The sequence below is a fragment of the Phaenicophaeus curvirostris genome, chromosome 10 (assembly GCF_032191515.1).
Source record: "Phaenicophaeus curvirostris isolate KB17595 chromosome 10, BPBGC_Pcur_1.0, whole genome shotgun sequence".
Taxonomy (NCBI): domain Eukaryota; kingdom Metazoa; phylum Chordata; class Aves; order Cuculiformes; family Cuculidae; genus Phaenicophaeus; species Phaenicophaeus curvirostris.
Genome location: NC_091401.1, coordinates 10,081,179 through 10,106,451, shown reverse-complemented (window position 1 = coordinate 10,106,451; position 25,273 = coordinate 10,081,179). Strand labels below are relative to the sequence as shown.

At 39.8% G+C, this 25,273-nt stretch overlaps 1 protein-coding gene across 1 annotated transcript; it reads right to left on the bottom strand.

Annotated features, from left to right (window-relative positions):
• Nucleotides 1–535: 535 nt before the first annotated feature.
• Nucleotides 536–22,664, bottom strand: GK5 (glycerol kinase 5). The gene is made up of 16 exons (XM_069864751.1): nucleotides 22,527–22,664; nucleotides 22,050–22,143; nucleotides 18,903–18,978; nucleotides 18,383–18,476; nucleotides 17,324–17,455; nucleotides 15,699–15,774; nucleotides 14,977–15,038; nucleotides 14,816–14,889; nucleotides 14,424–14,484; nucleotides 13,117–13,243; nucleotides 11,090–11,194; nucleotides 8,844–8,929; nucleotides 6,883–6,986; nucleotides 5,496–5,555; nucleotides 2,987–3,120; nucleotides 536–1,659 (listed from the first exon to the last, which is right to left on the bottom strand). Exons 1-16 carry the CDS (start codon nucleotides 22,662–22,664, stop codon nucleotides 1,523–1,525), a joined length of 1,560 nt encoding a protein of 519 aa, XP_069720852.1. The 3' UTR covers nucleotides 536–1,522.
• Nucleotides 22,665–25,273: the final 2,609 nt, after the last annotated feature.

The window sequence follows — 25,273 nt, the reverse complement described above, 5'->3', positions numbered from 1 at the left end:
CCTATAACTACAGGTTCTTACCTTACGGCAGGAGGTGCAGTGGAGAGAACCTCATTAATGGACTTTATATTTTAGTCTTGGCACCTGAACAGCTATATTTTATGGTCCAAAATGTAAATAAATGAAGCATCTAGAGTTATCAACCATATAGATCATATAGTCTGCCACATTACTAGAAATTAGCAAACTTGTTACTGGATTTCAGGTCAGGATTCCCATTAAATCAGGTTCAGGAGGAATGGTCTCTGCACCTTGAAGGATACTCAGAGAAAAAAAAACATGCCAAGATGTAGCACAGGTTGAAGGACAGAAAGTAATAGAAGAAAAATGGTACGTTAACCTGAGGGTGACAGGCAAATGAGTTTGAAGAAGAGCACAGCCAGAGTATAAGCTCCAGCTCAAGGTAGATGACTGCAAAGGAAATTGAGGGAATGGTTTATGACTTGACTTTCCATGTTTCAGCATGAGAAAAAGTGAAGGACAGCTCTTCGGCCCTCTTCAATAATGTTAAATCTATAAACATTAATTGTGTTGAACACAATCACCCACAACTTGAATTTTATATTATTCTGAAAAGAGAACATTTAATAATCTTATATTTTTGAAACTGATTTACAAATACTTCTGAGAAAATTAGGAATTTAAAGATTAGTGATAAACAAATACATAAGAATAATTAACAACACATTTCTTAAATTATATTTTTTAAAAAAACATAAACATGTAATTAATAGCTTCAGAAATAGTTTTTTACTCCCTTTTAGCTAATAAGTAGGATTTAACAATGGGCTTGAAAATGCTAATGTTACAGATTTTTACAAGTAACTACTTTTAATGTCTTTGCGTTAGCCATGCCAAATAAAACCACTTTTAAATTTTCTTTAAAAAGTGAGCTACAAGCTACATAGGAGTCATCAGCCACAATAATCCTGGAGGTTTCTTTTTAATGCAGTGTTGAAAGTCTATTTACTTCTGTATTTCATCTTAATTTAGTGCACAAGTGTCATCACAGAGCTTCCTTAGAAAGTCAACCAAAAGGTGGTAACAGGCTACTACTGTCTTTGTACACAATCAAGTTAACCACAACCACCTCTCAATAACCGTTTTGTGATTCTTAGAAATGCCTAGGGAAGTGTAAGCACCTTTTACCCTTCCTTGATGGTTAACATACCAAGGATTTTAAAGATCCAAAGGGAGGCGAGTTTCTCAGTAGAAAACCCATCACAGGAAAAAACCTCCCTCTCTCTACAACACGGTGGGATTCAAGCAGCTGGGCCACCCAAAAGAGGTCACTGAACGGACACAAATGCTGCAGCTGGACCACAGCTGTCACAGGGAGGACAGGAAGGTTCATTATGGTGTGGTAAGCAATCTCACGGCAGGGGGGTTGCTAAAGTCCTGAATAACTCTAGATATAGACCATCACAAATTTCCGTTACGGTTTTTACTGTCCTGTTAATGTCAAGATTTTATAAATATTAATTAAAAAATTCTCATTCTTCTATAATTAAAATGCCAATTTCTACCAGTGCGAGGAGCGTTTCATTGCTTGTAGCCAGGTATCCATAGCAGGTCTGTATTCCTCAAAGTCCTTCTGGGGCTCAAAAACTGCTTCTATTTGCCTTAGCTTCTTCAGTTGTTCTTTGTCAGTCCAAAACCCTATAAACAGAAAGTTCATTCTCAAGCTCAGCTGCAAATGTTATTTTTGAGTTGTTTTAATTTCTTTCCAAGAGATCCAAAGCAGAAACGCAGTAAGAAATCATGACAGCTTTTCTTTACTCAACCAACAACTTTCTCAGAGGGAAGCATATTTTTAACATTGTGAAACTCCTTTCCACTAGCATCCACTTGTTTGGAATCCTGACAACAGCACATCTGCTCAGCTGGGATGGGTTCCAAGAACGGCTCTGGTACGCTGAAGGTCCCTGAGATTTCATCCACATTGTGCCCACGGCTGCAGGTCCCTCTCGTTGAGGGGCCACAGATACCAAGACTTAGCACTAGTTGCTTTCCCGCTCTCTTAAAAATTGCATAAATGGCAGAAAACAGCTGGTGTTACATATTCAGATAAATTTATGCTATTGAGTCATTCTTGTCTGTCAAGGGCTGTGGCCTTCTTTAAGGTTTAACTGCTGAATAAATCTTACCTGAGCACAGAGTTTCTGTCTGCCAGTTGTGTTACTTACATATCAAAGCAATGTAATGAAGTTAATGGAAATATATTTTATAGGTGGATAGCAAGCAAACCATTGACAGTTTGTAGCTGTAAGTCTGGTTAATTACAGAAAACAATTCTGTGTGAGTAGAGCTGGGTTACTTTTCCTGTCAATAACTTATTCCCTACTTCCATTGTGTTTATTTCTGTGAAAAGCTTAAAAACTAAGGACTCAATTCATAGAGGACAGAGAACAGCTTCAGCAGGAGTGGCACGGCTGCGCATAAGCACAGCAGCATCCTCGTTGTGTGATCTGTCCCCACCCAGCACTGCTTCAGGGACTGCGAGTATGGGAAGGGATGCAGAGTGTCTGGAAAGAGGGAAGCAGCAAAGAGAGGGTTCACCTCTTCTCCAGCAGTATGTCCTTCTAAATGGAAATGAATCTTACAAATGTATATGCAGATATTTTTCACATGAAACTCTGTCATTATTCATTTACGTAAAACTAAGCAAGCCTACAGCTACTCAGTAAACTGGGAGCTTGTGTTAGAAACACAAATAAGTCATTGATTTGCCTTATGAATGACATTATCATCTGTTTCTTTGGTCCATCAAATACAAGTACACGGGTACAAAGCACTACAGAGAAACAAACACTACTTACACTTTTGATTCCCACAAAAATGGCTACAGTAATTCTTTGGGGAATTTTTGCCATTATTTGCAGCTATGTCCTGGTTTTCTGGTTTGTTTTTTGTTTTTTTTCTCCCTTTGTATTTACAAACATGCATTGTGAATGGAAAACCAAAACCACTTTAACTGTATACATACCTGAAGCAAGGCCTGCCAGAAAAGCTGCACCAAGACTGGACATGTCTGCATTTGCAGGTTTCTCTATTTTCTTATTAATTAAATCTGAAGTCATCTGCATGACAAAGCTATTATTACTGACACCTCCATCAGCTCTGTAGGAAGAGAGGAAGAAGGAGTTTAAAAAATTCATTTAGTTCAAATGTTTACTGCCAGCATTTCAAAAACCAGCTTCTGGGGCTTCACACCTAAGCGTGAATCTTCCCGCCACTCATGCACAAATTCATTTCCAAATTTAGAGGCTAGGAGAAGGCACCTGGAAAAAAGAACCAAACCACCCACCTACCTATAAACTGGGAGAGGAATGGTAGGCAGAGACACAGGGCAGACATTATCAAAATGTCAGGACAAGAGGAAACGGCCTCAAGCTCCACCAAGGGAGGTTCAGGCTTGACATCAGGAAAAAATTTTTCATGGAAAGGGTCGTTGGTCACTGGCAGAGGCTGCCCAGGGATGTGGTTGAGTCACCTTCCCTGGAGGTGTTTAAGGCATGGGTGGACAAGGTGCGGAGGGTTTAGTGTCTGATAGGAATGGTTGGACTCGATGATCCAGTGGGTCTTTTCCAATCTAGTGATTCTGTGTGAAAAGCTTTGACAGCTTCTCTCTTCTAACGCTATACATCAGCCTGGTTGGAATGCCAGGGTTTGTAACAGAACTTCCATGAAGTCATCACCACAACACGACAACAGCGAAAGCCATTACATTAAACAAACCCCTGCAGGTCTTCTCAGATCTACTAGTTGGCTAAAATGCCTTTACAGTTGCTTTTTTTGATAAGGACAATAAGAATGAGGCTTCTGTCTGTTTTCTTAACTGTACCACATCAGAGACCCTTCAATGGAGAAAACTAGAACATATCACTGCTGATCTTTAATCAGGAGAGTGATTACCAGTGGGGCAAAGTAATCACTTTCACAAACAAGAAATAACTATAACAAAGAACAATCTTGGAACTGTCATAGATTGGTTTGTTATGCTGTTGGAATCCAACACGAGCCAGTATGGAGCTATTGTTCTACCACATGTGGAGCAGTAAAGACATCCACTGTTTATTACTATACAAAGTGTTGGGTACTAAAACTTAACAGCTGAGTAGAAATCTTCAAATTCACCATTGAAATTTTCTGTTCTACATGATGCCTCAGAAAACAAATGTTTTGGAGACTGTGCCTGATTGGTGATACTACAGGGTTTCACTTGTTTGTACATACAGTTCAGCAAAGGTACCACCTCTACACTACGGCACAAAACCCTTTAACTGGCAAAGTCACTTTCTTAATGCCAGTGACATGCATTTTCCTCCTTCTGTAAAAATAAGACATCCATTTCATTCAAGTTACAAAGGGAAAGAAGAAAGAAAATTTCCAAACATTCCATTTTACATTTAGCTCAATTTTGCTGCAAGATACTGTGAAGATTCAATCTGTACAGGACTGGGCAGTACTTCTACATTTCCCATTTTTCAGTTTGCACTCTTAATACAACTTCTTAAATTTTGGATGCAATTTTTTCATGTAAAAAAGCCTCCTAAGGAGTACAAAAATAATCAATACTTTTCATATTTCCCTCTTCCTTAAAAGCCCAAGCCTGTCTGTTTCTACATCTTTGTCTACTCTGTCCAGTACATGAGGGAAGACGGAAACTTGTTCGTCCTCCCACCTTGCACTTTCACCTTTCTCCTGATTTCTCAACTGTCGACATGCCAGGCTGTCCACTTCTTCCTTTGCTGGGTATCACGGAAAAAGCCACAAGAGGGACAGAAATGCGCTCCTCTCTGTTCTTGACCGTGGTATCACGATGACCCCTGGCTGCCAGAAGGAGAAACTCTGGAGAGATTTCTCAGTGTGAGGGGTTTTCAGGCTCTGAGACAACTGCTGCGTCCAAACCAGGTACCAAAATGTTCAACATAGTTTTCCAACAATGCATAGTTCAGCTGAATTATTCAAATGTGGTGAAAAGCACATCTGAGGGATCATAGTAATCCCCCTGAATTTGATTTGCTTCTTCAAAGACTGAAGCAAAACCAAAGTCTGAACAATTGAGTTGCATTTTTCTTCTTTCCCTCACAAATAAATCCAGTTTTAACCAACATCTTAATAAAATATTCAGCGACGGACCCAGTACAAAAAAACTGAGTATGAAAGAATGACAATAAAGCATAGAAGGACCTTCATGGTGGGCACTGCTCTATGCACTCTAGTGCTGTCCGAAAACAGGAATTGGCCTTTTTTTTTATTTTTTAAAATAATTAAAGCAATTCACCTACTTGCAATCACCAACACCAATAATTTACTGAAGAAGCCCCCTTCTGTGGGTAGACTCTGTGGCCACTTAAATTACTATATTTGACTTGGCAACCATCTTTCTCAGTAGCAGAAATGTTACAGTAAGATAAAACACATAATAAAAGTTCACACCTATTTAAAGTCAAATTCCCATATGTCAAATTTAAAAGTCACATGGAACTTACCGAATGGTTTGAAGAGGAATGCGTACCTTCTTCACAATGATATCATAAAGCTGTTTGTTTCTTTAAAAAAATATTTAGTTGAATTAGGCATTATTTACTCCATAAAGCGTTTCCAGTATCTACACAGTCAGAAAATAAAATACAAGGCAAAAAGTGCCTCAGTTGTGTCAGAACTGCTGCAATAACTCACAAGTTTCCCAAATGCATAAATTAAAATAAAAGAGGAGGGTTAAGACTGAAACTGGTCTTTGTTATACATTGTTCCAAAAGCACATCTCACTAAATCACAGCTCATGCTACAGCAAGTCACTGTGGAAGGGATACTTTTCCTCACCTGAGACTGCTGATAGTTTTCTATAGACAAGATGCAACTGTTGGTGTGGTGGGTTAGAGTGAGGAAAGTAGGCTGAAAAAAGGTTAACAGGAGTTGGTCCAGCTGTTCTTTAAATGGAACATATGAAGGCTGGAAGTTGTTCAGAAACTGTTTCATTTAATGTGAGAAAATCTCAACACTTAGGATCTGTACCCTTTTCTAGTGATGTAGTTGAACATGAGGAGATTCTCGAGATCCCTGTTTCCAAGAGATCCATGCTTCAGTTCAGGAATTGCTGCATCTCACCTTCCTCTTACCAGAAAAAAAAACTGCAGTAGAAACAGTTGTAGCAATTCAGAACATTACCTTCCTCCAAACATCCTTTTTGCCCCTATGCAGGAGGCTGTTATGCCCAAAGCAGAATTGGTGAGCAGGCAGAAGGAATCATATGAGGGTTCCCTAATCTGGCACAATGTGGCGTGTGCCAGGCTCAAGTTGTACTCAGCCTCAGCTGGAGTCACGCTGCAGGGGTTAGCAAGGCTGCGCAGTGAGCTACAGCTGTGCTCACCAGGGCCTAGCAGTAATATCTTCCATCACAACAGTTAGATCTGGAAGTTGGTATCCATTCACGCCTTTAAGGATGGTTAAGATGCCCATTAATGTGTCTTATAAAACACCAGAAATTCAGACTTAAGCCAAATTGCTGTTAGGAGGCCTCCAGCTTCAGGGATGCTCTAAACACAGCTGGAGTGGGCTATAGCTTCTGGCAAAAAGGAGAGCAAGGACAAACTTTAAACAGAAAACATTTTTAAAGCGCACAGAAGATAATGAAATTTAAGAATCCCTGTGTGATTACTCAATAACAAAAAATCTGAACTAATAAACATACACAAGTTTATGAATAAAGTGTAAAAAAAACTGAAAGCAGTGAGAACTCCTTTTCAATGTAACAGCAATGGATTACTGGAATGTATATTTTACAAACCGCAGAAGTCCATGCAGCCATTTAACACTGTGGATCAAAATAAAAGCAAACATAAGAAAATATAAGCAAGATAATTAAGTAAGGAATACCTGAAAGCTACAGATTCCAATATAGCTCGTACAAGATGGTTTCTGGTAGTGGAAGGTTTCAGCCCCGTGAAGGAGGCACATAAATATGGGTCATTCATAGAGACCTGCAGAAAAGATGTCACTGTGAGTCTCGCAAATTGTATTTGCAGGCTTTGGAGAAAGGAGTCAAATAGTAAGAAAAAAAATAAAACTTACGACAATTAAAGGCAGCATAGTGAGAGGAGAGAATTGAAAACAAGATGTAAGAGGTATATAGTGTTATTTCAGCTAACTCAGTCAACAGTTTAAATAGCTTCTTTCAACAGGAAAAATGGTTAAATGACTTGTCCCAAATCTGACATAGTAAATAACATTGATCTGTATGACTTCTCTTTAAAATACATCCAGTGTGCACCCTAGGTGTTTGGAGAGGGCTCACTGATATCGTTGTTCTCTAGAAAGATTTCACACACATGCTTTTCTTTTAAAACACTCCTAAACTGCTGAAAGAAAGATAAACTGTCTTTTAAAAGTAACGCTGAAAAGGATGGCAACACTATTCATTAGTTTATATGACAGCCTGTTTTCAGTGGCACTGATGAACAGAGTCCAGCTAAAATTCTAATTGTTCACTAATGTGTCTTTTCTTTGCAGGAGAACTGGAGGATATATTGATGAATCTCCTCTTCACCTCTCCACTCCCCTGATGAACTTCATCACAAAATACAAGTTTGCTGACCCCATACCTGGTTTGTGACAATGTTAAATCTTATTTTCATTGTAAACAGTAATTTTTAAATTGAAACAATTCTTTCCAGTTGTATCATGCTAAATGTCAATTATAACAACACTTAACAGAAGTTTGAATTAATGCTTATAAAATATGTACACACATAACTAAAGGAAATTAAGAAAATCTAACATGTTAAAACCCCCAAGTGTATGGCTAGGTACCTACAGCCAAAAGGAAAACTGGCATTTCGCATAAATTCCTAAACAAAAGAAACTGCTGCATTACAGTAAAAGAAAACATACTTTTTTTTCTCCATAAACAAATACTCTTCCCATTCTAAGGATGGAACCACTTGTCCAGCCCAGTAGCAGAATAAAGATCCATGGTTTCTATGTTTACAGATTTTCATGCACAAGACAAACTAAAAAGCAGACTCAGATTCTACCTAAGGGTATCTTGAAGGGACTCACATCTGTGATGAAATTCAAGATAGATCATGAATCAGAGGTGGAAAGATATGATGATACATGAGTCTCTAGCATAAATGGAAAGGAAGTAGAATGATTCCAAAGCTCGTGACCCAGACAAGATCAAGTATGAGCTAATAATTGCAGAAGTTCCTCAGAGAAAAAGGTAAAAACAAGCTGCTAGGAAATGGAGAACACATGCCAGAATTCCTTCCTATACACACTGTGCTCAGCAATAAGGCAAACTTCTATTTTAAAGGGAAAAAACTAAATCAGATTAAAATCTGCATATCAAAGAAGTGTCAAAATACTACTGTCTTTGCTTTTTGTAACACCAGGGCTTGACGTCTTACTCATACTAAAGTACATGAGTAGTCTGATGAACTGTGACCTACATCTTGGAAAAGTGCAGAATAAAAGAACAGTGCTTGCAAATGCTGTCTCAGTAAAGGCTCTGCACGAGGCAGAAAAGCTATGGGATCAATTTCTGTCTTTGTGGGCACTGTCTTGATTACTGTGGGCAAGCTGTTCAGTTTATCTGTACCCCAGGTTACAGTCTGCAAAACGGAAGTAATTTTCCTGTTTTATAGGGTTTTTTCCTGGGAGGGGAAACGCTTTCACAATAATGAACTTCATAAGTACGGGTAAGGAACAGAGAAGTGCAGAATAAATACTGTGACAAGATTTAAATTACTAAACTTAAACATGTAAAAGTTAAAATTTTAAATGGGTTATTAAAAATGCGTTCTCAATAGTATTATTATTGATAATAATGATTTTACCTGAAAGCCTGGAACAAAACAAACACCTTGAGAATCAGCAACACTCTGTGCCATTTTTTCTGTTTCATCTACATTGGTGAAAAGATCTGTAAAGATGCATAAGTCATACTCTGTTATTATTTACTTCAATTTCCACATACACTATCAAGAGACAAAAATCTAGAGTTAGACTATTTCCTTTTGTAAAATACTCGAACTACATGTTCTGAGGGAAACAGTCACTTGTCCTGTATTTCAAGTCCATCAGTCATGTAAGAAGAGTCCTATTCAGGTGAAGACTAAATGCAAAAGGATTCCCTTCCATCTATTTCACTACAGCCTTTTATTCTTCACATCCTGTAGGAGGTGATTAGCTTTGCACATAGACATAAATGGGAATTGAGAATGCTAACAACGGCACCCTAAATAGGCTAAAAACCTAGATTTGCAAAATACAAGCCACATTTGTTCCCTTCAAAGACAGTTAATGTCAGCCCAAGCACCAAATGACTACAGAGAAAGTCCCTAATACCCACTATATTTTATCAGCACCCTTAATATTTTTTACAAATGACTGACACAAATTATCAGTAAGGTGGGTTCTAATATCACCTCTTCGATAGACACTACTTTTATTTTCTGTCTAGCTGGTCCTTTCCTTTCACAACTCTACAGACCTCCCTGTTTAGACTGCTCTCCATCTGCATGCAGTTCTTGTCCTAACGCCCATCGTCTATAGGTTTCACCAATAACGTCCTTATGCGGCCACACGCCGTGTTTTACAGCAGACTAGAGGCCTCTTATAAATGAAAGCTGTTGCTTTTTTGTGTCTTAAAAAGTTAATTGTCCTATCAGAGATAAACTAGGTCTTTGACAAAAGCTGATAAAAGTTTTGGAATCCTGTTCCTCTACAATCACATTTCCAGAAGATAAAGGCCTTGCTTATTAGAGAGCTTATAGCAGCATGCCTGGTTTTTTATCTCCCTCTAAGCCCTCCTCCTCTCCCCCCTCAGTTTTTGCCCCTGGTAACAACTGCAGGTCACATCCATTTTACTACTGGCTACCTGAAACATTCTCTGTGCTATTGCTCTGCATATACCAGTAATATCCATTTTAAGTCTGGATAGCTTCCTCGCAGATAAATATTCATTTTAAGTATGGGATTTGAAGCAGCAAGCTTATATATGCACCACCGAAACTTGTATCTGCAGCATTGAACTGTGTATTGCATGGAGTCATTTCCTCTAAGCAGAGTAGCTGTTACTCTCTAAGCTCAGTCAGGTGTTGAACGATGAAGACCTGAGGACCAGTTGGAGCTATATCACTCTGTGAGGGCATATGCGTGAGGGTGTATATGCACATATGCACCAGAAGCCGACATCTTCATGAAATTTGGAGTTTTGTGGTGAGCTACACTTCAGGAATACCCTTCCCAGACAACCCAAAGTGTGAAACGCTAATTCCTTTTTTTGCTTCCAGTACTAAATTTCTAAGTAAACTGAGTAAATAGTTTATTAGAGCACTCAGAGAAGTTGTCTTATAAATAATCAGTATTTTTGAACACCAGCTACTACAGAGCTAGCATGTTTCTCAGTCTTTTATTAAACTTAAATGTCAATCTTTTCATTACATCATACTCACAGGCAAAAGGAGCATGACTTCTATGTGAAGCAACACATAACAGTTACTTTTAAAAATGAAGTCTTTCCTGTTATTGTCATGTCACTCAAACCTATTATTAGTTCTCAGATGTCCAGCTTGTGATCTCTCAAAACCATTACAGCATCTGCTTCTGGAATGTTGCATTCATTACCATGCTATCTAGGTTTGATCTGTAGTCATTTCCTGTGTTGCCTCAACCTAAAAATTCCAACCCAAACACCTTAAATCATCACACATGTCACTTTAGACAGGTCTCCTTTACACCAGACCTGTTCAAGGCCAGATAAAAAGAAAAAAAAGGGTACCAGGAAGTTTGTCATGCTCAAGAGAGAGCAAGTGAGGAGTGAAATGTTTGAGGAAAATAAAAGCCACTGTGTGTAGGAGGGTCTGATGAGGAGATGATTGTGTGAACCAAACTCCCTGCAGTGAACAGGCTCAGCAGAGAAACTCCTAATGCGACTGTGCATTTCCAGCTGCCTAGAACATGCAGGCCGGTACCTTCAATTACAGATACTAAAAATCAGGGCCAGTTACACAACTACAACTGCATAAAAGTTTCTTAAGTAGCAATATATTATATTCTATAAAGTTAAAGAATTACTTACTTATATCCTGAGCCCATTTTATGGCGGTGCCAATGTCTGTCATGCAGCCTTCAGTTAAGTAAGCAACTTCTTTCCCAATCTTCCAACCAATCAGTGGATACAGATCTTAATTATTTTCCATGAAACAAATCAAAATACCTGGTTAAATTAAATGTTTCCAGAAAAACATATATAAACAACCCCCACAATAAACCAAACTAAAAATAAAATAGTTTCTATTCACTGCCTGTGCAGAATTCAAGATAAAAAAAACCCAAAACCTTCCCCGATAGAGGTTAAACGTTGTCTGAAAATGGAGTGATGGGATTACAAAAGACTTGAACAACAGTTTGTTAAGCCAAAGTTAACCTGAAAAAACAATCACTATCAAATTACAAACCCATCCCTCTTTAAACTAAAGAGAAGAGCTATCTGCACTTACTTTATTCTTTTTCAAATATAAGAGGTTGTCTATACTTAAAAATGCATCGAAGTTTTCTTATTTGTTTTAAATCCAACTTATTTTCTGCAATGGTTTCTAAAAAATCAGGATTTACATTCCCAATCACAAAACACAAAAGCTGGGCTCTCAGATGGAAACCACATAAACCAGACATAAACACACACAGAAAAAAAAGGCAATGCAAAATTAGAACATAGATCTTATTCATAAAAAAGGACGAAAGTGAAATACTTGATTCCTTTTTCAATATACAGTGTTTCCTCACACAGAAAGCAAAAAAGAAAAGTTTCACACTTCACCCGTCCTTGTCCCCAGCAAAAACCGCTGCCAGTTATCCACTGCATTTTGCAGTATGTTTGCCCAACAGAAAGAAAAGAAACATCCAAACTCATTAAAAACAGCTGGTGAAACACTTGGTAACTGCAGAAGATCAGCAATTCTATGGTTTACGTGACAGGATTTGCAGGAAGTTACGATTTTGACCAAAGAGTTTTGGCTTTGCAGCAACTCCAGAAAAATCAACAATTTTGAAATTATTTTTCCTTTTCTCTCTGAAGAACAGCAGACGAGCTGAGACCAACTGTACGAGGTTTAACAAGCACAAGTGCCAGATCCTGCGCTTTGGTCACAAGTTTCACAGCACAGCCCTAATGACTTCAAATCCTATCAGATCACAATAGTCAAATATTTTCTTAAAAGGAAACAAACCAGAAAAACCTTACAGCATGCTTTTGCTGTTACAGTTCCACAGAATACAGACATCAGTTTTCCTAAGTAGCATAATAATAACATCATTAATTAGCTTGAAAAGCATTTGTATTCACAGGGAATTCAAAGTCTGTGCTAATCCAGTTCTGACACACCTCCTGTATTTGCCAAGGTCCTTCTGGACTGTAGCTGGTACGAGTCACCTTAGCACCCACTGCCCTCCCCAGCCCACCCCTTCTGAAATTAGTTACTGTTTAAAAATATGACAGAGAGACTGTGCAGGCAAATTTACTTCATTATCATCTGTTGCTCTCTTGATAAACAGTCAACTATGACAAATCAACAAGCTTGACAGACCGCAAATGTTCAGAATGGCAAAGTTTTAAATGCTAGAAATGCATTGGGGAGCCCATTCCTAGTAATTTAAAAGAAAACTAGTAACACCTAATCCTGTATTATGTTGCTGCAGGTACTTCAAAGCATATGGGCTCAAGAGGGGGAACTTAAATTAATCCCCTGGAACGTTTTCATGTGAGAAGCCAGAGGACAAATCCCCATTTTCTCCACTGCTGTACTGTTAAATTCTGCTATCAAGAAGAACACGTGAAGAATAAAAAAAGGAGGGCTGCATGGAGCAGACACAACTATTGATAATGCTTCTTAAATTATCTTCTTGAAAAGCATGTTTCAGGATAACCAAGATGTATGTTTCTAATTAAAAATTTGCAGTCTTCTGTTCTGGAAACACTTTAAAGCTGTTCTGCTGCAGGTAAAGAGACGGAAAAGCACAGCCCTGTTTTATCCCTTGTTGTGCCCTCATAATTAACAGCTGTCAAGTAATGTGAAATACTGTAACACTAAAATTTCAGTAACTTACCTTTCTGTGATGCAAAGAGATGCTCTCCAGTGTTCACATTCCAGAACCCCCCTGTTCCCATCGTCACCTTAACGTCTCCTGGGTGAAAGCAACATTCTCCAAACACGGCTGCCTGCTGGTCAGCGACCTGCCGGACCAACGAAAGCATCACAGAACAAGCTCACTACCAACTACCAACCTGCAACACTGCTGCATTTTACAATATCAGTGCAAACACTTCAGTGTTCCAAACGCAAAGATCACTCTAAGGAACCAAGCATCAAGAGAGGGCACACAGACAACTTTCTAAGTATTGCAGGCCATTCCAGCAGTGAGATTTATCACTAGAATCAAATGACACCAGGTTTAGACACACCATAAACATCTGTGATATTGCTTGCAACACTGAAAAATAAGGAATTATGGAAAAAATATAGAAAAATTATGGAAACAAAAGAAGTATTTTAAGTTTTAGGATTTGACAGGGATAAATAGGGCATTTGCAATCCCAGGGAACAGATCAGAGCACCTTGGCTTGAATTCCTCTTCCCCCAAATAGAAAGCTAAAGATTTTGAGATCTCAACTTCTTTTTTTCCACACTACCACTCCTGTACAAAATGAGTCCATGTTCAGTTTTTCAGCAATGATGATGGTTATTAAATGTATTTACTTATGTTTGTGCTTTGGTGAAACAGTAGATTTACAGATAAATTGAGTTTAATTTTTAAAAATAACAGGAGAAATTAATCTTAGCTAAATGACATTTTTTCCATTTAGTTCAATTCAAGCAGATTTGTTTGCAAGTCATCACTTAAAAATAATGGGGTTTTCTTATCCAAATCCTAACTACTGAGGCAAGAACACATTATTCTCCATTTATTTTTAGTGAAAAAAAGAAATTAAAAGCACCACAAAAAGATCTATTAACAAAAAGCCTTGCATAGACTCTTAAGTCAAGCCAGGATGGACTCCATTGCTCAACTTTATCGAGAACAATGGACTTGAAGCCAGAGAAAGACCCATTACCAGAGGTTAGAGCAGAACTCAGCTTTGTTAAGTCCTACATTCAGTGCCTAAATCATTTGCTCATCTAACCTTAACAGATATCAGCCTCTAGATTCCTTCCTGCTCCTCTTTCCTTTTTTCCCCCTCTAAGGTTGTAAACTGAATTTTTGGAGAAGAAAAAAATCAGCAACCAATTCTACTGTAGTTAAGTCACAGAGAAGCAACAGAAAATACTTGCTAAACAAGCAACTGTTAAATCAAAGCTAGATAAAAGAACATAGGTACAAATACACAGATTTAAGTAAGAGGCATTTTGACTCACCATTGCCATTATTGGAACAGGTACCCCAAATATTTCAGCATCAGCTGATCCAAAGTTGAAGCTTAAAACAAACATTATGGAGAAACATCACAACGCTAAACTGAGCTTTTTGTTATAACAAAACCTAGATATACAAGGCCTGGGTCTGCATCACATATGAAAGACAATGCTCCCGATCTATTTTAGAGCAAGCATTAAAAATATCACTTCAAGGAATACTGACAGTAAAAATAAAGTTTGGGATGCAGTGTTAAAAAAGTACATCTGCATATAAAAGTAATATAATGGTTTTGGTGTAGCTGTATATTACTTGGTCTGTGCAGATTATGTACTATTTTTCTAAAGACAGTTTAACAAGTATCACATTCTTTTGAATAAAGCTCCACAGTTACCTTGTGTCTTTCACTGGAGGATAAATCGACATTGGAAGGGAAAGTAAATAACACAAACCAGAGTTCCAACATCTCTGAAATAATATGGAAAAAATAAAAATATCAGTAACTCTCTTGGAAGCACACTAAAAAGTAATCACATATTCTCAGACAGCACGTACCGTAAATGGGTCAAAAATGCCTGTAGCACTGGCATTTGAGTAATCTGTAGCGTACACAGAACCTACCATAAAAAAAAAAAAAGAAAAAAGATTTTAGATAAACTTTAGATTTAGATAATTTAACAGTCATTTTCAACATACTTTTTCTTTAAACATCTAAGAAATATAACCTGAATGTCTATAGGCAACGTCGTAGCAACACAACGAGCATACAAACTTTACTTGCTGCTCACCATCACAGGTATGTATTCATTACTTATTTTACCCTCATGGAACTGGCTAGAAGAGAGCAGGTAGGTTTGACAACAGGTACAACACTGCCTGCATCACTGTCTACCATAACCTATCCAATTGCTTGAGCATTAGCTCTCAGGATAGAAACTTGGTAACAACACTCTGCTGGCTTTCACAGATGCATTTCTTCAGTCAACACCAATTAGTTCTTTATATTTAAATCTTAAATGCTTAAAAGGTTGGTTACACTGAATGATTATATCCCTTTCTGATTATCCTTCTAGGCAGGTCGAAAGAATAATTAATTCAGAAGGCTGGGTTTAGGTTTTTTAACCCAGTAAATATATTACAATAGTCATCATTACTAAAAAAAAAAAAGCAATTGTTAAAGAAGTGTTTGGATTCTAGGATATATCAATGAATCATGAATATTATTACTTAGATTCTGATATGGTTTATTAGTATCGAAGAGGAACTGTAACATTCACCTTTAGTCAATCTATAGAGCAACCACGTGTCAACAGTTCCAAAGCAGCAGTTATTTCTTTTGGCAGCTTCTTCAGCCTGGGAACAAATACACATACAGAAAAAGTATTTGCAACTGGGTAACACAAAGAGGGACGTAGTTTCTGACTCCTTTTCTCGTTTTCTTTCTGGCTAGCAATAACGTCCACTCAAAATATGTCTCTGATTGCCATTATTTCCAGAAAGGGTGAGTCAGCTCTGTACGTTATGTTACCCTACAGTTCGTGTTCCTAAAAGAGAATACGCACAGTTTCCTGCTAAGAAAGGAAAAGCATCTAATGTTCTCCTGGAGCAGCATCACAGCCTCCAAAGGGAAACTTTGTAATCACAATCCCAAATGTGGTGAATAAAGAAAAAGTCCTACAAACTGCACTTAAATTAAAAATATATATGAGTAGAAGAAATAAGTGTATTTTAAAATATGTGCTCGAGAACAATAAATATAGAGCTTTCTGCATTTATTTAACATTGTTTTCTGGTTTATGATGTTTGTAAAGCATTCAAAATGTTGTTTTCCTTGGGACTTTTTTCCCCAAAAAATGGGAAATTCAGGTTTCATCCAGTTTCTACTGCAACTGTGTATAACTACAGAATTAAGAATAAGAACATACAAACTTATTCACACAAAATGTGACTGAGTGCATTAATCTCTCTAATTAAGAGCCATCCATTTTTGAGCTTCTTTGTTTCACAGTCACATGTTTTAAGTATCAGTGCCTGGCAAATATGACAGAACATTCATCTAGCATTGAAAACTCGGTAGCTGCATAACCTTCAATTTTACAATCCTCCAAATTCACGCCTCACATTTTCAACAGGTCCAACCAAAATACGCCAGTAAAATTATACTTGGCCTTCTCAACAGCTAGTTTTGTGACAGAAACAAACAGACAAAATGTTAAGGATTTCAGGGTTTCTTTATGCAGGGTAGAAAATGCATGAGAACCATTTTTTAAAAAAATAATCAGAAAATTAGTATAGGAAATAAGACAATTAGAGTTATAACTACAAAAAGAAGAAACACGGAAAACGGAAAGAATTAGAGCAAAGAATACAGCAACAGATAGCTCAGTGCTCATTAGTCCATTAGATTACTCAAGTACAACTTATTTTATGTGTGTTTTCCCGTTTACACTACAATAAGAGGCAAAATAAATTGCAGTATTTGATTGTTCAATATACTATTTATGAAAATGTAAACACTGGAATAATGCAGAGTGGAAAGATAAAAGTGCCAGATGAAAATAAATACAGTTGTCTTGCAAAACTAGAGTGCAAACAATTTGAAAACAACGTACAGTTACTAATTGTATAATTATATGAAGTGAAGTAAGGTGAGTTGATTATGTTACTTATGCATGAAGAAAACTTTTTACTACTACACATTTCCAGAATCAGAGGAAAAATTTTATACTCCTGTATAAACACAAGTAAATAGGTAGACAGGGTTTGAACATGAACATAGATAAAAGTCCCCCATTCTGGTTCTTCTGAGGAAAAGAACAAGCAAGAGAAAACTGGAGACAAAAACCCAATCCACTTGTTCTTATGACATAAGAAAGCAATTATTTTTCCCTTTCCAGCTTACCTCATGTATGTTTTTAAAAACCCATGACAACTTCATAGAAGTTTGATGTGTTGAAAAAGTAAGAAAACTCGCTGCTGCATATCGATCACTCCTAGTCAAGAAATGAAGCACTGTAAAAATAACATGGATTACCTGTTTCAAAAGAAAACAGTCACTTAATTTTTAATCTCTCCCCTTTTAAAGGTTTCTAATCATTATCTTTAAAGGATGACAACACAGATGGAAGCTGCTGACAGGAGATTAGATTCAGAAAGCTAAGATTCTGATAGAAAATCGTTCCACTGGATTTCCACAGGTAGCCTTCCCACAACAAATCCCACTGGGGAGAGCAGCGGTGCTAAGCCAGTCTGCTTTACTGACTTCTGGTGGCACGCTGATAGAGACAGCTCTGCACTACGAAGCTGAGTCACCCACATGGGCACGACACACGGTGTGGTTGACAGCGTTCACATACTGTTACTCCAGTGAAAGTTCTCCTACCAAAATGTAATCAATAATCAAGTTTTCACAGAAGAAATCACACGCAGGAAACCCAAGAATTCAACTTTGTCCTGTGTGCCTGCTCATTAGTTTCCACTTAGAGGAAAAGCAACTTCAGTGTTTCCACTTAGGGCCAATCTCTACAATACAAAGCTGAAGCCACAAGTAGCATAAAACATACCTTCTATAGACAATCTGAGCAAAGAGTACACTAGAAAAGGCCCACCAAATAAAAAACCCAAACCACAGCCAACCAAGAACTACCTACATCCAAAAACTATGCTGTTGGGTGTTAACATGCAGCATTTTACCACAACAAAGAGACTAAAATGTAACAAAACACATGCTAGCGCTACCCAATGTCTTTTCCCATACCTAATTTCCTTCAGGCTATCGGTACTGCATTTCTTTCCTGGTGCTATCATCTATGCTATTCTCCCTCAGTTCAGTGTTTTTAGGCCCCTCTTTTGCATTAACAAGTTAAGAGAACACCTGCAGTATTTCATATTGCCCCTAATCTTCACAAAAATGGAACAGCTCTCACTTGTCCAATCAGTATCTAGCTTAGCACAGTTTTACCTTCAGCAGAAAGGATTTATTCCAGGAATTCACAAGCTCAGCACTTCTTAAGTCTTGCCAACTTATGAAATTATGAAAAGGTTTCCCTGTCCTCCTGAAAAACAGAATTTGAACATTCTCATTTAAAATGTCAGAACGTACACTGCCCCAGAAACTCAACATCATTCACCATTTCCAGTCAGGACACTTCACAGCAGGTCAGTTCCTACAACAAGCACATATCCCCCTGCTGGATTTGATGAATTATCAATAGGCACACAGACATTTCGAGTGTGAGGTCTTCTCACGAGAATTAAAAAAATACATATTTATTCACCTCTTCCAAAGTCCTAAGAACAAAACAAAGACATGCACTTATAATCTGCCCTGAATTGCTGTAAGGTGCGGCTGTGCAAACACAAGAGAACACAAGTGACTGACATTTGTTCCCTTCAGGTTATGATTTAGTCATTGATTAAACATTTCTACAGTCTGCGCCTATGAATACAAATTAATTTTAAATATCACACAATATACGTACTTGTGCCATGTAATGAAAGTTGCTCTCTGAGTTGAGATGCCGAGACCAGCGATTTGCCTCATGTGAAGTCCTGCAGCTAAAAAACAAAAGCCAACCGCACACAAAAAAAGCTTTTACTTGAACAGCCAAACAAAATAATGATTTTTCCAACATATCTATAGGAATATAGTTATGGCTTATATAGTATATATGAATATACTGTTTATATAGTTTGTTTATATAGTATATATAAATATATCTATGGGACACTTAGGAAATAAGTAACTTAAGAGATTATAAATCTCTACAGACTGTCAACTGAGAGCAGTGTAGCATCAGCAAACTGAGTCGGACCAACCCATTCCAAAACAGATCAACAAAACTGTGTGTTTTACAAAAGCTGGAGTGGCACACTGACCCTTTGCACCTTTTGAAAGGCTTGTGGATACTTCACTTGAAGAATCCTGGTGACAGGCAGGCAGGTTACATGTGCCTATATAACCAGTTAAAATGTGCATTTCACATGGATGAATGTGAACAAAAGCCCAAACAGAAGGAGTAAGTATCTTTACAAACTTTATGGAAAGAAATTCCATAAAGTAACAAAACTCAATTGATCTTGTGGGCAATAAAGAGATTGGTGGCAACATATGACGATCATTTACACTCCTTGAATAATCACATTTCATCAGATATTCCTTAAACAATCTTTCCAAATTCATAAGAACAAATATGCTCGAACCAGGTATCCCTCAATGCAACACAGTACATTTCAAATTCCAAAGTATAAAAACGTGTATTTGGGTGTACATCAGTTCTGCACTCAAAACTTACCTTCAAATAACCATTACAGAACATTTTTACTAATATTTAATTATCTATCATTATATAGATACGTCCACAGCTATTTTCAAAGCAGCTCCGGTCAGCTTCCCAAGTACCTCTACACATGCTTCCAGAAGCAGAAATACGTTAAAAACATATACATATCAATAATACAGAAATGCACTTGAATGACAGAGCACCCGTTTTGTCCAAAGCGCTGCTGCTCTCAATCTCGCTACTTGAACAAATGACAGGTTAAGTAGGTCCTGTGCACATATGTTCTTACGTTAACGTTCATGTGCAAAGTTATTGATTTACATAAGCACACGCTGTGGACTCTATGACCACCAGCCTCTGAGGGACAACTACAGATGAGTTTTACAGAGAAACAGCACATCTCACTCTGCCAGCCACTCCAAGAACTTCTGCATCTTCCCCAATACTGTTCTTTGCTTTCATGCAGGCAGTGGTATCATGCCCTCAATTAGCTGAAAATAGCATCGGTGCTTTCCCAAGGCCACCCGCTCCAACCGCCTGCGCAAGTGCTGCTGGTAGTGGGAGCACGGGAGAGGACCTGGGACTGAGTGACTTGAGAACAGCCGAGTTTCTTTTTCAGTAGCACCTGGGTCTAAACTGAAGGCAAGGCCATGGCAGTGCTGCCACAGCTCACTGCAGATTAGATCTTACTCCTCCCTGTTTCCACAAGCTGCATGCTCCCACTTTTCCTGTGACACCCCAATAAGAGCAGAGTTAAGTTCTGTTAAAGAGTTAAAAAAAAAAAAAATATCAGTAGACAAAGCACAAATACTCTCCAGCTAAGCTGTGAGCTAAGTTATGTCCTGGAAGGGCTGAATGAATACCAGAGCGAGACGGGGTGGGACTGCACAACCAGACGCAGTTTCCACCTCTACCTAGTACCGAGCTACATCAGCTCATCCACTCGTGCATGGCATCCAGCTCCTCTGACCCTGTGAACTGAAGTTCCCATGCCTTCTTCCTGCTTCGAGACAGTCATTCCTGCCCCTGCTACCACACCCTGTCTTACACTAGCACAAATACTTAGGAGGCTCTGCTGGCACAAACACATTGATCCGGCTTAGGAAACCGCTCTGGACTTGAAACAGCCCAGTGAAGAGGAGGGTGGGACCGCTGCTTTTGACAGCTTAAGCTCACTTACGTTACACAAGCATTTAAAAATTACTTGCTGATAACGCACACAGCTTGGCCACAAGAAAAGCTTGCTTGTTAAAAACTAGCTGAAAATTCTTGCTTCCCGATTTGCTCCATTGAATGGGCGTGGAGGAAGCTAGTAAGGTCTTCAGAGGTTGAGACAGCCTTGCTGTTCTTGTTACAGAATAGTCTTGGCTGCTGAGAAAACAAGAGCCCAAAATAATCAGCAGTGGCTTACACAGGTAACAGCTACCTTCCCTGCTCCCCAAGGGAAGACACAACCACAGTTTTGCCTTGAAGCCGGGTGTGGAGGCAGAGCAACACCTGGAGACCGACTGCAAGAGGGGCTGAACAGCAGAAACCTGAGGCACAGGAAGAGTGTGATGCACACACATGTGACAAAGAGGCTGGGGCAACGTGACAAAGCGAGGTGGGGTGCGCTTGAGAGGTCCATGGCATCAGCGTGGCACAGAAGACGATCCGTGCTGGATTGCAGAATGCTGGGCTTGGTATAATGGGAAAGCTATGGAGGCTGTAGAGAGTAAGCGCACTGTTAGAGAGGCACCCAGAAAAGAGGAGGAAAACATTAGAAGCTTGGCAGAAAAGGGAGTTGCATGTGTTTACTGTGTTGAGTACTAGGAAATTTTAGGCTAAAGTACAAATAGAAAAGAACGCTCATATAGAAACTGGATGGTAAGAACTGTTTGTAGTTTGAATGGGGAAAATGGGAATATCAGGTTGTAATTGAGCGAGCACAACGCTGCAGAATGCCGCTTTCATTTTCTCATACACTCACATCCGTACACACAGTGGCAGCAGAATAATGAAGAACTGGAAAGGGAAACAAGCCGCTCTCTGTTTGTACATAAAGGCATCTGGGGGAAGACAAAGATACGAACACAAAATACCGAGCAGCAAGGCGCTGTCACTGATGTGTAAATTGAGCATGCACTCTGCTTCTGCTTGATTCTACTTCAACTCTGACCTAGCCCCAATGACAGAAAAATATTAATTAAGTGTCCTGTTTCACATAATGACTGAGCCAGCCTTAAGGCACATTGCAAACCTTGTGCTCAATTATTTTTCAGTACTTTTTAAAAATAAATAATCTCGTTCAATAATTATCTAACTTTACAACGAACAATGAACTTGTTAAGTTTTATAAGCCATTACCTTGTACAGCCTCTTTTATTACACCAACAAACTGACTCCACAGCACTTCAGGATCTATTTCAACCCAGCCAGGACAAGGATAAAGGGATTCCACCTGCTCCCAAAAGACACACAGCGCTGTTAGGATCGCAGGTTCACAGCAACCAGCATTCTTGCGAAAGTTTGTGCAAATATATAACACTTTATGTGAATTTTATTTTTCCTGATGTCTAATCTGAACCTCCCCTGGCGGAGCTTGAGGCCATTCCCCTTGTCCCGTCCCTTGGGAAAAGAGGCCAGCACCCTCCTCTCCACAACGTCCTCTCAGGTAGTTGTAGAGAGCAATAAGGTCTCCCCTCAGCCTCCTCTTCTCCAGGCTAAACCCCCCCAAGTCCCTCACCCGCCCAAACCCCTCAGGAACTCGGAGGGGCCTTGAGCGGCTCCCCCCCGCCCCCCCCCAATCCCGTCCCCCCCGGCTCCCTCACGTCCCCCACTCACCTTCCTGCAGGCGGAGCCGCGCACGGCGGCCTCGCGGTCGTAGACGTGGCACTTGAGCACCGTGCTGCCCACGTCCACCCCGAGCACGAACCGAGGGGGGCCGCGGAGCCCACCGGGACCCTCCCGCCCGCGCCTCATCCCCCGGCGCCGCCGGTCGGTGCCCACGCCCACCGCCCATATAGCCACGCCCACTAATCGCGTTGGCCACGCCCACTGCCCTCATCCCCCCGCCCCGCCATTCGGCGGGGCGGGGGGATGAGGGCAGTGGGCGTGGCTATGAGGCAGTGGGCGTGGCCAACCCACCCCCTCATGAACTCTCTGCCTGTTGAAGGCCTCTGTCGCCCTCAGAGAAAAAATCTTGTGGCCAGCATGGGCCCCAGATTCGCCCTAGCATAGAATCATAGAATCACCAGGTTGGAAAAGAGCCACCGGATCATCGAGTCCAACCATTCCTAGCAAGCACTAAACCATGGCCCTCAGCGCCTCGTCCACCTGTCCCTTAAACACCTCCAGGGAAGGTGACTCAACCACCTCCCTGGGCAGCCTGTTCCAGTGCCCAATGACCCTTTCCGTGAATAATTTTTTGCTAATGTCCAGCCTGAACCTCCCCTGGTGGAGCTTGAGGCCATTCCCTCTTGTCCTGCCCCCTGTCACTTGGAAGAAGAGGCCAGCACCCTCCTCTCCACAACTTCCTTTTAGGCAGTTGTAGACATCAATAAGGTTTCCCCTCAGCCTCTTCTCCAAACAGAATGAAGGAGTGGAGGCACCCTAGGCACCTGGCCAAAGCTGTAGCAGAGGAAAGCGTTAAGTAAAACCCACTAAACAGCAGAACATCAGGGACCAGCAGGTCCTCGATCGCTGGCATGGACGGCAAAACCACTGCCATGAGAAGCTGTGGCTGCCTCATCCCTGGAGGTGTTCAAGGCCAGGTTGGATGGAGCTTTGAGCAGCCTGATCCTGTGGGAGGCGTCCCTGTCCATGGCAGGGATGGTGGAACTGGATGGGTTTTAAGGTCCCTTCCAACCCAAACCATTCCAGCATTCTATGAGCCTATGATACTGAACATTTGTAAGCAATGTCACTACGTTCAGCATATTTCAGTCAGCAAAAGTAAACTTTAGAGGATGCCAAGCAAGAGGGGTTTTCCCCAGTTATCCTGATTAAAATAGGGCTCGAGAGATGGGAGTGCTTCAGATCCAGTAGAGCTAATTACTAGAAAGACGACACAATCTTGGCATTTTCTAGGACCAAATTATTAATTAAATTTCCAAAAGATTAATTAAACTGCATTTGGAGTTCATTTTTTTTTCCTGTTAATTAAAGGTATTCTCAGATGCATTTCTGTTGTGCAACTGATACACAGGAGCCTCTTGGCTCACCCCGGGCTTCCCATATGAATCAAACTTGCCCCTGGCAGTGCTAACAGGATTCCAGCTGCTGGAATCAAGGAGAGCAAGATATAATGCATGTTTCTTTTTCTTCCTTCAACTTGATTTCCTTAGCTGTATTTTATCAAGATGCATCTACCCTTCTACTGCTTCATCAAACTCTTAATTACCATTTTACCAACTTGTTAGCTCCACCATTTTAACAAGTTTTACAATACAGAAGCACTGATGTCAGTGTTGTTACTTAGTGTGCATTTAAATAAGACAGAGTCCACTCGCTGCTGTTGCTCCCTTGGTTGGTGCAGCCTGGTAACTTAGCAGATGGCCATAAACGAAAGCGATGACCTTCTGGAAAATTTTACTGCAATGATTTACCATATGATCACTCTCAGCAGTTCCTCCTGTACTCTCACCAGAATTTACCACTCTCCTTCAAGACAACAGGCAGAACCACATACAATGACATCAGCTAATCTAGCATACTGTCTTCATGGGTGACTGGGCTTTAGGCAGTGATGGGATGTTTCTTAAGCAGTTCCACTCCTGCTAAATCATTCTGCCCTCACACTGTGAATTGTGGCACCAACACAGCCGTTCTTGTGCCTCCGTGTCAAATTATCAGGCTGAAAAATAACACGGAGGAAAGAGTTTCCATTAGATTAATTCCTTGACATCGTTCATAATGTGGTGATACAAACAATTTGGTACAATCCAGGAGGACCAAGTAATAAGAGACTGGTTAGGACAGCGTTTTCACTAGAGAATTGCACATCAAGGCTGTGCACACACATAAATGAGGCTTTACCTTGTGCCTGAGGCTCATGCAGCTCTTTCCTTCTGCCAGCTCTGTGACAGAAGTAACCTTTGACAGTGAATGAGGTGGACTTCAGGGCAACCAAGCTTCAAGCTAAGGATTAAGTAAGCTAACCCTGTTAATGGTTCATTGTTTGCTCATGCTTTTAATCTCTCCTCAGTAATATCTACATTTGGAGATGTGCAATGTGTACACACAAGATAATGTCCAACATTCTCTGGACGTAACTTAAGGAATTATGATGTGAACTAAAACCAACAGAGCTATGAACAGCTTATGAGAAAATAAGGGTTTGAGTCCCCAATCTGTATACACATGTGATGAGTGGTCATTTGTACCTAGAAAATCCAGGGCTGAACAGCTCTTCAAAAGAACGTTGATTTCAAAGTCTGGAAATGCACAGGGAAAAAATCTAAAATAAAGAGTGGAAAATGTCCATCAATGCTTAAGTAGAAGAACAAGAGAATGGACATGCTAAAGGCTAAAGGGATGAAAAAACAGTAAAGAACCATTGTTTCAGTAAGACCCAGCCACTTAAAAAAAAA